The sequence below is a fragment of the Psammomys obesus genome, unplaced genomic scaffold (assembly GCF_907164565.1).
Source record: "Psammomys obesus unplaced genomic scaffold, mPsaObe1.curated_primary_1811, whole genome shotgun sequence".
NCBI classification, from domain to species: domain Eukaryota; kingdom Metazoa; phylum Chordata; class Mammalia; order Rodentia; family Muridae; genus Psammomys; species Psammomys obesus.
Window position 1 is genome coordinate 15,209,284 of NW_026596040.1, and position 14,527 is coordinate 15,223,810.

The 14,527-nt window shown below is 39.4% G+C and overlaps 1 protein-coding gene across 5 annotated transcripts in view; it reads right to left on the bottom strand.

Annotated features, from left to right (window-relative positions):
* Cep120 (centrosomal protein 120) overlaps positions 1 to 14,527 on the bottom strand; it is a 65,142-nt gene that overhangs the window by 17,824 nt on the left and 32,791 nt on the right. For 4 of the 5 annotated variants that reach the window (XM_055622780.1, XM_055622781.1, XM_055622778.1 and 1 more), the window contains 4 exons: positions 12,751 to 12,843; positions 10,935 to 11,096; positions 6,350 to 6,472; positions 835 to 933 (listed from right to left, as the gene is read on the bottom strand). In XM_055622780.1, coding sequence (XP_055478755.1) covers positions 835 to 933; positions 6,350 to 6,472; positions 10,935 to 11,096; positions 12,751 to 12,843 — 477 coding nt within the window. Of the gene's footprint in view, positions 1 to 834; positions 934 to 5,318; positions 5,439 to 6,349; positions 6,473 to 10,934; positions 11,097 to 12,750; positions 12,844 to 14,527 lie in introns of those variants that run through there. The other variant, XM_055622783.1, reaches the window with a different exon arrangement.

Below are 14,527 nucleotides of genomic sequence, written 5' to 3' on the forward strand. Positions count from 1 at the left end.
ACTAGCATCAAGGTCAGGAGACAGGCATAGTTATAAACACTGTAAAAAAAAAAAAGAAAAAATTTACCTCCTGTTATATAATTAGTGCACACAAATGGATTTTGTGTTTACATTTGGATATAAACACTCAAGAGATCTCCTTATATATATATACAAATATTATAAAATATGAAAAAACTCTCAAATCCAAAATAATTCTGGTCCAATTTCAAATACAGGATACACCACTGGGTCCACTCTGTGTAGTATCTGGTACTTACTGCTATCTAGTAGTGGTCTAATATATTAAAAGTAAAAGTATCATTCATATTGTCTTGGGTGTTAATCATTTGAAAAAATTATGGCCCAAATTAATACTAATTTCTCATGAAAATAGCCTTCTTGCCTAGGAAGGGAAAATGTCAACAAGGATTTTCAAAAAACTATCAAGTCTTTTAAATTTAAAATTATTCAAAACTTCCCTATGACACAGCTTTCATAATTGAATAAGTGTTATCTTCCTAGGAAAATTATCTTAAAATATGTGATGCTCTTAAATGTTTAAGAAATGCTAAATTTAGTTTATCCCAATATTGTCCCCTTCAGAGACATCCTGATGAAAATGAATCCTAAAGAAAGAAGGACTTGGTTGTAAGTGAAAGTTAAGTTGGTTATTTCCAATAAGATAGCTGGCAACTAAAACTAAAAAACATAAAAGTTTCAGCTTTTAACTATGAAAACAGACAATGCATATAACACTGGAGATGCTAATGCAGACTTCTAACACAGACAGTGTCAAACATTAAACTTACAAAACAGCGAGGGGAAGACTAGAGTCCGCTCTCAACCACATACCTGCTTGAGTCTGGCAAGTTCTTTCAAAGCTCGTCCCCACTGCTGCTTGTAATGCAGTTTAGACTTGGTTGCAGATTCCAACTTTCTTTCAAGTTCAACCTAACAGTGATTAAAATCGTATCAAGTGAAACACTATACCACTGTGTGCAATCACTGAAAGATAATATATACAAAGAGTCGGGCTTAAGAAAAGAGTTTATACAGCATGACATATGACATCGTCTAAAGCTGTTATATAATTTACTATAAATATTATGGCACATGAACATTTTCTTGTTTAAAATATAGTATTATTTTTATTGCCTTGCAGGCTAGACTAAAAAGAACAGAATTAGTCTTAACCTCCAGACAGTTACTATAAATGTATTTAAACGTGTATATTACAGAGTGAAAAATACATTCATTTTTAACAAAAAGCAGCTCTAACTGTTAACATTCCACTTCAGCTGGCACTCTATTCTCAGTAGGCAGACTCTCCTTGTAAAGCCTATCATTAGGTGGGATTCTGTCTTGCAATAAGGAGAGCTGGGGAGAAACTTTCATAACTTTTGGCAAAACCACAGAACATTGGAAACTGTGCAGTGTTTTATCAGAAAGCAATTTACTAAGAAGTGCAAAGTCAAAAGTGAAAAAAATATTTTAAGAATGTTAAACCCAAGAGGAAGAAAAATAATGTTCCTTAATAACACACATCACACTTTTATTTTCTATCTTTCCTGAAATATATAAAGAAAAACACTAAAGTGATTCAATTAAAAATCTGGTTATTTATGCTTGCAGCAGGCGATCTGCTTGCCTGAACTAAAGCCAACTTGGCTATGTTCTGGAATGTACTCACTCAGTGCTTCAAACCATGCACCAAACAAACTTATGCAGCCAGCAGACAGTTTTACTATTAAGTGATAATGTAATAATCTGCTTGAATTACAGGAAAACACTGTTACTCTGAACTAGCTGATTTTTTTAATATCAAGTTTAGTTTTTCCCATACATACAACTCCTAATGTTTTACAGAAAAACAAAATAGAAGACACTATAAAAATTCTAATGTTAGAAAACTCAGAGGAAGATAAAATGACAGGAAAAGCAGACTGCCAAGTCCCTGTCACAAAAGGCCAGAACACTCTCTGCAGTTATATATGACTATGTGGAGTCGAGGCCTTTCTGCTTTACAAATCCCCAGTGCTAGGATTCTGATGTGTTGACATTTCACAACCAGACTCAAGCATCTTGAGTTGAATGATATTGCTGAGATTTCTGGAGATAATCCCTCCACTTATGCCCAGTGATTCATATACATCACTTGGTAATTTAGCAACAAGCCATACCTTAGAGGAGTGGAGACAGTCTTTGAGAGCATGTGTATGGATCCTGGACAAGGTCTGCACCCTGGACCAAATCAAGGATGAGGCCTAACAGACCTGTTCCAACAGTGAAAACTAAGCAGTTCTACAAGTTTTGCATAAATATAAAAATACTACTTACTTCCATAGTTACGCACAGTAACTTAAAATGCACATGTCATTTTTATTCCTAAAAGCTTACTAGCAAATCTGAGGCACATATCATTATTATCAATAATCGCTAACTTTTTTTTTTTAATAGGTGCCTGTGGTTCTAAAAAATTATTTGGACTCAATTTCTAGAATAATATATGTAACTATTTTTTTTGGTTTTTATTTATTATTTGCTAAAACTTCAAAAAATTAAGATTACAATACTTCTCTCTTTCCTTTCCTCTCTCCAAGTGCTCCCGTGCCTTTTACTCCCTCTAAAATTCATGAGTCCTTTTTCATAATTAAATATGTATTATTGTTAAATATATATGTATATATACACACATACATATGCATACATATATATAAAACAACCAACTGGATCCATTTTGTGTTGCTTGTACATATATGTTGTAATGATAACCGGTTTGGGGGCCATCCCTGGGAAAGGCTGGCTCTCCCGTTCTTAGCCGTTTCAGTGCCTGTAGCTGTCTAGAGGTAGGACTCGGATCTCCCACTTCCAAGGTAGCGTGTCTACTTATGCTGCCTTTGTTCAGGTCTTGTTCAAAAGCCATATTGTTGAGGTGTGTGTGCACAAGGGGTAGGGGAGCTTCCTTTCATTTCTAAGACATACATTTTCCTAGGACACACATTCTCCTAGAAGATTTCCAAATTGTTAATATCATTTCAGGCCTTGGTTTCCCCTGCAAGGTCTTGCCATAAGTCTTCAACTAACCTTAAATTCTCGACCTCTTAAAAAACGGTGCTTGCATTACAGGTGTGCACCACCGTCCCTGGCTGAAGAGACACACCATAAGCTAAGATAAATTATCCCTGAAAGGGAGATAGCTCAGGACCTACATCAACCCCAACTGCAGAAGACAAATCTCCCAATTCCCCAGTCAAAGACATAGCATTCTTTTTTTGTCTTTAGTCCATTCCCAGTCTACCCTGTCACAAGGAGCTACCTATCTGTCTCTTGAAACATTCTCTGGTTTTCCCTTTCCATTACTATTGCCACCTGTGCAGCCCAAGCTTCTCTTTACACCTCACTATAAGAGTATCATCCCGGTTTTAAATATGTCAAAGTCCTGAAACTGCTACTGTTTCACTCCCTACTGAAAAATTTACTACAGCTATTTCCCTAGAATCCAAAATATAATCTCTGTACTTCTTGCTCAACCTTCTTCTGCTTGCCTAAATTTTAAAGCTCACCTCAGATTTTACCTCTACCTGAGGCAGTCTGGAATCTACTACATATTAAACACCAAAATTTCCTTTGGATTGGATTAGTTATGGCCATTTACTACTCAGAGTCACCTCCAAAACCATACAACAGTGTTTAAAAGTGGAGGACCCGCTGTGCTGGGTGGTGCACGCCTGTCATTCTGGAACTTTGGGAGGCAGAGGCAAGTGGATCTCTGTGAGCTCCAGGCCAGCCTGGTCTACAGAGTGAGTCAGGACAGCCAAGGCTACACAGAGAAACCCTGTCTCAAAAAACCAGAGTACCCAAAATATAATGTACTTTCACTCTCTCTTTTCCCATCTTATTTGTTCTAAGAGTGGAAACACACTAGATACCAAAATATTCTTAAATACATTCTTAAATACTATACACATTTTAGCATGATTAAAATTTTAACCGTCTTTTAACATGTTGATTTCTCAAAGTCTATATGCCCTACTAAAATACATGCTTTCTAAATTTCACATTTTTAAAGCCCCAATAATTTACAAACTATGCAAAGAATATTTTCTAGGTAAAAGAAAACTCACAAAGCCCAGTGCAAAGGCTCACATCTGTAATTTCAGGAGCCAGTATGATCACTGCACAAAGTGCGTGCTAGGCCAACTTGAGCTGTAACATAAGACTCAGTTTCAAAAAAGTAAAAGAACTGAGGTGTGGGTGCTGAGAGATGGCTTAAAGGGCAGAATTACTTGCAGCACAAAACTAATAAAAGTTGAGACCAAACCTTGGAACCCATAGTGGAAGGAGGGAGCCGACTCCCAGAAGTTGTCCTCAAACATCCACACACATAAGGACACCGAGTTAAATTAAAAAAAAAAAAAAAAAAAAAAAAAAAATATATATATATATATATATATATATATATATAAATATGTGTGTGTGTGTGTGTGTGTGTGTGTGTACACACTTTTGTAATAAGAGGAATCAAGATTTGGTAAAACAATCTCAGTGTATTTTTGCCTCTTTCGATGATAATGGATATGTTATATTAATAGGTGGGCAGGCATGGTGTCATACACTTTTAAGCTCAGCACTTAGAATTGTATGAGTTCAAGGCCAGCCACAGCTACAATAGTGGCTCTGTATTAAAAAAAGAAAGAGAGAGAGAAAGAATGAAAGGAAGAAAAAGAAAGAAAGAAAGAAAGAAAAGAAAGGGAAATAAGGAGAGGAAAGGGGAAGGGAGAGGAAGAGGAGAGAAAAGATCTCTTCCGCAAACACTGGTAAGGACTAGTGAGCCACTTCGGACCTTGTTTCAGAGCTGGCATCTCTATGCTTTCATCTGTTGCTATTTCAGAATAAGACTCTGCCCTCTTCTGGTTCCAAAAAGACTTACAGGGAATAAAAACAACAGAAAACAAAAAACAAAAAACAAAACAAAACAAAAAAACCTAAAAAGGTCTTTTACTGTACACTTAAAATATGCCTTAGTTCTAATACAGAGACAGTTTATGGTACAATTTCTCTCAATATATTCCTGGTATTTAAATAAAAGTAGAAAATGCCCCAGGTTCTATGCTACACATTTTGTTCATTTTATTAATCCTGTTTAAAAGAGATGGAGTAAATAGAAGAGGTTGTCCACTGTGACACAAATTGCTGACACAGTCACATGGTTATGTGTTCATGATGGTAACAGCCATTATGCACAACTCAGAACAAAACCTAACTCCTTGCGATGGCTTTAAAAGCCAGTGTTTTAAACCTACCTGGTACATGCTATACTCTAGGCTGGCCATCATTCTGAGCTCTAGTTCTCGCCTCAGTGCCTCTGCGGGAGCTCCCTGGACACTTCTCACAGCTCTCTGCATTGCTGCCTCCTCCTCTTCTCAGATCTCAATGATATGCCCACCTCTGGATGGCTGTTGGATATTCACATTCTTAAAAAAATATTGTATGAGGCTGGAGACATGGCTCAGAGCACTTGTGGTACTTCCAGAGGACCTAAATTCAGTTCCTAGCACCTGTTAATTCCAGCTCTAAGGGATCAGATGCCCTCTTCTGCGGGTACCTGCACATTCATGGCATATACTCACACACACATATAAAAAATTAATAAAGTTAAATCTTATAAAATAAATAATGTGTGTATGTATGAGTACCAGAACCCACATGTGAAGCCAAAGGAAAACTTGGGAGTAATCATTTCTCTCCTTTTTAGAGCTCAACTCAGGCCATCAGGCTGGGTAGCAGATGCTTATCCCATATTCATCTTTTGTTAATGCTGCACATTCTGGTTATGGAGGAATTCCAACATAAATGGCAGTCATGACTGCATTTGAACTTCAGAAAGCAAAGTGAACATTCCTTCTTCTAAACTAAAGGCTACAGAGTGTGAGCCTCTGCTCTGAATGCTCCTGTGCAGGACACAGAATCCAGAAAGTAGAGAAACGGAGCAGTCACAATGATCACTACAACACTCAAAGTTCAGCAACAGAATCAGAGGATCTGAGGTCCCAGATACGATGCTGGCAGGGCACCCTAAGTAAACTGGGTGCTTCTACACATTCCTCCTCACATTCTGAATCTGGGCCTTTCACTTTCTGGCAGTTTTTTAATTCCTTTCTAGAAGTACTCACTCCTGTTCATGCAAGCAGTAACTAATAGAGCACAACCAATTAAAAAACAACTGACATCACACTTCTTGCATTCTCTGCTGTGGTGTTAGTATTAGCATAGAATGCAACACAGCAGGGTATACACACATATTATTAGCAGTTTTACAAGCTGGTCACTAGAGTTAATTATGCTGACAGAAGCTGACAACAGGTACCTTTTCCAAGGTAAGGAGATTTATTTCTGACTGCAGCCGTATTTCTGGTTTGTTGCTTTGTTGATCTTTGAACTGCTGAAATTCTTTTTCCAAAATCTTATACTTATTTTCAGCATCATTAACCTGTATTTAAAAAGAACGTATATTATAATCATTATAAACCAATCTTGATAGTGTACAATCTGAGTTAACAATGTCATTATTATTCTAAAATAAGTTATGGTAAAACATTTGGAAAACACATAAAAGAAAATGGTCAGTACTTAAAAATTTAGCAAATTAACTAACAGAAAAGCATTTTCTTTTTTTTTTTTAACTAGGTAAAAAAAAAATAAGGACCAAAAGAAGAGGCACCTCATCCTGCAGAACTGGCTCTTGATGATAGTTCCCAATATTGGCAAGTGATAGGTGATGGGTAGGGGGTAGGCAGTGGCGAGCCTGACTTGAGGTACAGTCAGAAAGGCAGAAAGTAATCCACTTTGGCTGAGCATGGTGGCTATATCATCTATGTAACACTTGTAATATAAATGCTCGAGAGGCAGGAAGACAGCTGTAAATTAAGGCCAGCCTGAGTGACACAATGAGTTCCAGGCTACTCTGAGCTAGTGGACATCTTAAAAGGCAAGCAAACAAAAGCATATAATACTTTTAAAGGATCTTTTCCAACATGAGATAAAAAAAAAAAAAATGCAAACAAAGACTAGGATGACTTCTGAGAGCATGCGCTGACATCACTGGTGGACAAACCTATAACTTTTAACGATGTCAGATGTAAGTACGCTGAAACATTGAGAAGTTCTGAGGAAAAGTGGAACATACACCTTCACTGCTGAGCTTCACCTCAGCACAAGGGTGGCTGCTGCACACGTGCCTGGAAGGTCCAAATGGACCTGCAAAGATGCAGCAGCATCTTTAGAAGAAGCTGTATGCACCACAGTTTCCACACAATTCAGTTTTAAAACCAGCAGAAACCTTCTTGAAGTAATGTCACTTTTTTTTTTTTTTTTTTAATTTTGTTTTGTTTTGTGTCAAGATTTCTCTGTGTAGCCCTGGCTGACCTGGAACTCACTCTGTAGACCAGGCTGGCCACGAACTCACAAACATCAGCCTGCCTCTGCCTCCCAAGCAGAAATAAAAACGTGTGCCACTTTTAAAAATACATTTGTTTTGTGTGTATAATGTATGTATCTATATGTGTTTGAGTGTGTACACACGTGTGCAGAGGCCAGAGGTCAACATCATCATCTTTCTCAAACACTCTCCAACTTATACTCTGGAAGATGGTCTCTTCCTGAAGCTGGAGCCCTCAGAGACCGACTAGCTGGGCTGGACAGGAAGCCCCAGGGATTCTCCTGTCTCCACCTCCCATGCTGGGATTATAGACCACCTCACTATGCCTAGCTTTTTTCATGGGGGCTTGAGATCCCAAACACTTTGTGCATTTGCCCAGCAGCACTTTCTCTGACCAAGCCACCTTCGTAGGCCCCACCTTTATACCTTAAGCAGAGAACGTACTAATGGCACATTTGGTTCTTCACCACTCAGGGACAGTACCATAAGTGGTTATTGCTGTTGCAATCCAGATGTAAAAGTCAAAGCTGTTAGGGCCTGGAGGACCAACCCTGTCATTAGGAAGTCATCTGTCACAACCATTTTGGTTGTGAGTTTTTGAGTTTTGGTGCCTGCTCTCACCTACTGGAATACAGAGAATCAGTTTTCTGTGTGTTCAACTGTCTCTTCTACAGTCTAATTGGAAAGGAATATTTAGAATCTGTAACCATGTCAGTGCAATGACCCCAAATTTCCCTTTAGCATTTCCCTTGAACAGATTGGAAAATTCATCAGTCTCTCCCTGATTAAGACTGAACTCCAAGGGGCTGGAGAGATGGCACAGAGGTTAAGAGCACTGGAGTTCAACCACATGGTGAGTCACAACCATCTATGATGAGATCTGGTGCCCTATTCTGGCATGAAGGTGTACATGCAGTCAGAATACTGTATAAATAATAAATAAAATTTTAAAAGACTGAGCTTCAAGAATAAAGATGTCTTGGATAATTTTTCCAAAATTCCAATTTTCACCAAATCAGTGACACCATCTTGGGATGGTGTGGACATGTTAGGGGATGGATATGACAGGGCATGTGACAGAGGATGGAGCTATGTGCTCCAAGAAGTCCCTTGACTCTGCCTGTGATGCCTTTGCTCCAGATGACTAAATCTGCTTGAGTTGGAATAACAACACTACTACCAGCGAATCCCATGACAAATACCCACTTTCTATGTTAAACGAGACCCACAATTATAGCCAAATTCAGTTACAACCACATAAACAATGCGGGTGAGAGCCCCAACTACTATGGAAACCATGACAGAAGGTCCTGAAGCATTCATCATATACATCTAATCTACGCTGAAATTTTTCAAGAGGGATTAGCTAAATTTTTAACAGCCTACTTTTTTCCCCTCCCTTTTGTACAAATATTTATTGAGTCCCTATCACTGCTGACAACCCAGTCTGGGCTCCAGGACAGAGCTATAAACCAAACAGTTTTTATGGAGCAACAATCTGAGACTGATTAAATGATCATTAGATGAAAATAAAAACTGGTACACTGTAAAGAAAAAGAGCAACGAAACAATATTCCAGGAGTACATTTAACATAAGCTTGACGTGGACTTGGAAACATTACTTGGGGTAAGTGACATTTTGCTGAGAGTAAAGGAAGGACACATAGAATTCACTAGCTCATAGAAAACAGAACACAATGAGGTCATGTAGGGGAAGCAAGCAGGGTGTGCTGCTGGGAGGCCAGCGCGGTTAAGAAGTACACAGGATGACATCAGACAGGTGAGGAGAAAAGAAACTATGCACATGCTGTGGGGCTAGTGACACTGTTACTCTACAATTGGTGTGAAGGCAGCAGTAGGTTTTCAGGTGTGCCATGCTTCCCAATTTCAAAACTACCTGGCTGCAACAAGCTCAGATTAAGCCCATCACTGACACTAAGTGATGCTTAAAGGAACAAGGTAACTATAATGAGAAGACATATTGGTTTTAAATGCCTTTAAAATGTCCACGTAAGGATATCAAAACTACCTAAAGTGGAGAGCTAGAATGTACAGAAAAGGTCTTGAATATAAACATGGAAGAGTATCTGTCCTTCTTGCCATTCTGAGTGAGATTTAAGCATCCTCCCTAGCGTCATCCTTGTTGTTTAGCTTCTTTAGGTCTGTAGACTTTAGTATGGCTATGCTATATTATACGGCTAATATCTGCTTATAAGTGAGTGTATGCCATACATGTCTTTCTGTTTCTGGGTTACCTCATTCAGGATGATCTTTAGCGGTGGAAGAGAGGGAACAGGACAGGAGTCTACCATAGATGTCCTCTGAAAAGCTCCACCCAACAGGAGCTTGAAACCGATGCTAGACTCACAGCCAAACTTTGGGCATAGTGCAAGGAGTCATATGGAAGGAGGCGGCGATACAAGGATACGGAGAAGACAGGAGCCCCACAAGGAGACCAACAAAGCTAAAACACATGAGCCCAGGGGGTCCTGCAGAGACTGATACACCAACCAAGGATTATGCATGGAGAGGACCTCGACCCCCTCCTCAGATGTAGCCGATTGGCAGCTCAGTCTCCATGTGGGTTCCCGAGTAAGGGGAGTAGGGGCTGCCTCTGTCTTGAACTTGACTGCCTGCTCTTTGATGACCTGCCCCTGGTGAGGCGACCTTGTCAGGCCACAGAGGAAGAGGATCCAGGCAGTCCTGATGAGACTTGATAAGCTAGGTCGGACGGCAGGGGAGAATTCCCCCTTTTAGTGGACTAGGGTATGGGTTGAGAAGAGGGAAGAGAGAATGAGGGTAGGACTGGGAGGAGTTGACAGAGGGAGCTTCAATCGGGACATATAATGAATTGTTAAAAAAATTAGCAACAAAAATAAAGTGCCACCTAGCTTAAACAAATCATTTAAAACACACACGGAAGAGTAGAAGTAGGCCCTCCCTAATCTTGAAGCAAGCTGGAAGCTTACTGGCCAGACAAGGGAAGAGAGAGCTGCAGGACAGCACAGGAGGCCTGACGGTGAAGGAAAGTAGGAAGGCAGTAACAATGGAGAAGGAGGATATGCAAGCCCAAAAACAACAGTGTTATGTGCGTATAGCTCAGCAAACTCAAGACATGAAGATGCCTCGTCCACCTAGTGACCTGACCATGGGCGGACTCTCAGCAACTGCAGAGGAAGGAGCACATGAAGAGGAGGGTAGATGCTCTTCTTAAAAAGTGTAAGTTCTAGAAAGCACTGGATTTTTTAGTGTACATAAGGCATTATGGTCCTAATAAATGACTACGGTCTGAAAGGAGATTTACAGAAAGAGCTTTTACATTGTAAGCTACCTGGAATCATACAGTTTCACACTCTTGGTTCTAAGGATAAGAAAACTATACTAATATACTCCTTAGCTTTTATTTCAAAATCCACCTTCAGTCAGAATCCCTGTGCAGTGAAACAATAGTGCGAATCTCAGTGGGTGTCACTACCCTGTGTGAAGCATTTCTAGAATCAGACAGCTCTACCACCTGCTGCTGGAGTCGGTATTTGTCCTCTTCCAGCTGCTTCAGCTTCAGCCTCTCCAGCTCCACTTGGTGAACACAGTCATCTCTGGCCCTGCGGACAGAGTCCTGAAGCTCCTGAAGGTTCCGCTCTCGTTCTAACTGCAGTTCCTTCCTCTCTCTCTGAAGCTGAAAAGAAAAGTACCATTAGAAGACTAGCTTATCACCAGCTGCATGACCCTGCTGGTCTGCTAACCTTAGATCAGTCACTGTTCAAAATGCTATAAACTGAGTTAGAGAGACTGTTCAGTCCATAAAGCAGTTGCCTTATATGAAAAATGACCCAAGCATGATCCCCAGAACCCACTTATGAAAGCACAATGAAGTACACTGTGTTCCTAGTGCTGGGGAGAAAGAGAAGGGCAGATGCTGGAGCTCTCAAGCCAGGCCAGCCTGCTGAGCTTCAGGCTCAGGAGACCTTGTCTCAGACAGTTGATGTTATTCCCAAGAACAACTCAAGGCTGTCCTCCGGCCTCCACCAGTGTGAGCACGCAAGCACATGTGTGTGCACAAATGCACATACAACAAAGAGTACCTACAAACTTGCTTCATGTCCTCTTTAGTAATTAGACTTAAATGTTTATGCATATTGATTTTTAATCACTCACTGCTAAGGATATACAAGCATATAGAAAAATCTGCATACGACTCACATATATTCAGCTGAAAAGGTCCTAACCTCTTAAAACACTCATTCTTTTTACATAAACATGTGACTGAGTTTCTTCATCTACAAGTTTCTAATTTCTGATTAACCATTTACAACAGTGGTTCTCAACCTGTGGGTCTGACCTGTTTGGAGGCTCAAATGACCCTTTCATAAGGGTCACCAAAGACCATCAGAAAACACAGGTATTTACATTATGATTTATAACAGTAGCAAAATTACAGTTATAAAGTAGCAGCAAAAATTTTATGGTGGGGGATCACAACATGAGGAACTGTACTAAAGGGTCACACAAGAAGAGCTGCAAGTTGAGACCCACTGATGTAGAAGATAGTTCAAATAGACCAGTATGCCTAACTCATTAAAAAACACAAAACTCCAGAAATGTAAACTTATAAGGTCAGAGTATAAGATTTGCTGATGAAATCTTAAGAAATATTATAGTTAGAAAAGGGACATATATATACTTATGAAAAAAAATGTTACTTTTATGTTTTATATCTGTAGCATAAGTTTACGTGTATTACACATTTATATCTTATAGAAAAGTCCTAGAGTACAATTTAGTTAAGACCTGATGTAGTGTAGACTATGCACACTACAATAAATTTTCATGTGTCTTAGAATCCAATCTTTTTTAATTTTTCTTTTTTTTTTGCTATACAGCCCAGACTGCTCTGAAACTTGCTATGTAGCCCAGGTTGGCTCCAGACTCATGATCCTCCTGACCCTGCCTTCCGAGTGTTGGGATGACAGGTACCTGGGAGCAAACCTGTAATGAATAAGATGGAGAGTCTTTTCCCTCTGAGGTGAATCAGGGTTATATGTTCCTGAACAGGGCCCACTTGCTCTTCTCAAGGCAGTGAAAACAATGATTCTTTAGACAGAATGAAGTTAAAACAAAACCACTCTTGCAGAGGTGAGCCAAAGTGGCTCAGCCACAGTGGCTTTTCTGCTGAATCCTAGCATCCTAACATGCTTTACACAGCTCAAGAGCAGCTGTGTCCGTGTCTGAAATGCAACCTCTGAACAATGCATGTCACATTATGCAGAGGAAAAGTGAGAAAGCGTATGGACTCCACAGCCCAGGAAACCAAGGTCAAAGAGACTCAATACCTCTGTTTCTGCACTGGCAAGCTGCTGCTCTCGGTTCTCTAGCTCAGTTAGGGCTTTCTGAAGTCTGCCTTCTAGAATACTGTATTCTGCTACCTAAAAAACAGAAAAAGAAAAATGATCTTTAAGACAACACACACTTTCACTAAAAGAGGATCTGACAATGAGAAATTGGTACATATAACATGTACCAATTCAAAGCAGGCAAGCACACTTCTGCATAGACATTTGACTGGGCTCTTCCAAGGAACCCTGTTCCATTCCCCCAGTTAACTCATCTGTCATTGACTTTCTAAAGCCATTTTCCTTTCTGTCTTCGCCATCACCCAGACTCTGGGACCTGGGCCCTATCCAGATCTCCTCCTTCCTAAGGCTAATGAACATCTGGCCTGACACTTCTCAGAAACATACAAACCTACCCTTTAACCCTAGTTCCACACATGGACAGAGAAAAGAACAATTTGTCCTCATATACCTGAGGCTGTGACAGCCTTCTCACCCCTCTTAGCTATCTTCTAAATTCCAGAAATGGAGCAGGACCTTATCTGTGAAGTGCTTCCTCACACTCCCTATGTATGGCTGATGCAGCCTTCTTTGAGACTCAAATTTTATCAGCTATTCCATAATGCAAAACAGCAACCAGGTGTACATGCATTCACACAGGTAAACTATCAAAGTATTAAAGAAGTAACTTTCAAATGAAAAAATAAATAAATAAATTGGCAGAAAGGGCTCAAACACTGTAAACATAAAAATACTACAGTGAACTTCTTCAAGAAATTGGCTTTTAGGACCTCTTACTCAAGAAAAGTTGCCTGTTTCTCCCTGCTGACTTGATTTTGCAGTGGCTTATAAGGTTTTTTTAAGACCAGTCACATATCTTAGCATTTCCCAGGTTACAAATTGCTTTCAAATTAGAGCAAATGAAATCTCTAGTTTCAAAAATGTACTCAGGATGAAAGCAACTCCACATCTGCCTTCAAATGTGAGGAATAAATACAAGGCATCATTAAAATTACTTGCTTTTATTTTCAAGTTCACTTCTTTCTTTGGGAGGTTAGAGATGGAGCCCAGCACACCGAGTCCCTGCTAAGTAAGGGCTCTGAGAGCCACAACTCCAGCCTGTTTCCTGAAGAATTACAAAGTAGCCATGGACTTAATTCAAGCTTAGACCCTAGAAATGGTAGTATACATGGAAACCAATAAAAACTTCAACTGAAAAAAATCTTTATCACCAAAACAAGAGCAAACCAAAACTTACTTGGTGAGGCTTTTCTTCCCGTATTTTGCAGTGCTAAGGACTGAACATGAGGCCACATGCATGCCAGACAGTGCTAAGCCCCAGTTGCTATGGTTGGTTGGTGTTTTTGTTATTGGGTTTTGTTTTTTTTTTTCTTTTTTTTTAACCTCATGATATTGAAACCAACTTTTTTGGGAAGGCAAGGGCACAAGCTGGAATTGTCTTGTTTTATTAATTTCTAAAATTAGTTTATCGTCTGAATTTTGCAAACTTTAATATTACAAAACTCAATAGCAAGAAAAGAAATGGTTCAAGGAGGAACTTAGTCTTAAAGTAAAAACTTCAAAACATTAGCCTACTATCCAGCTCTCTTTCACCCAATAATATCCAGTGTGTGAGTTCTATCCACATTCCTATTTATATAAAGTTTAAATAGTAAATGAGGGCAAAATTTAAGACATGTGTGAGCCCATTTGAATGAACATTTCTTAGAAATGGAGATTTTAAAGTGCCTTTTTCTTTCAGCTTTGCTCAAGGTGC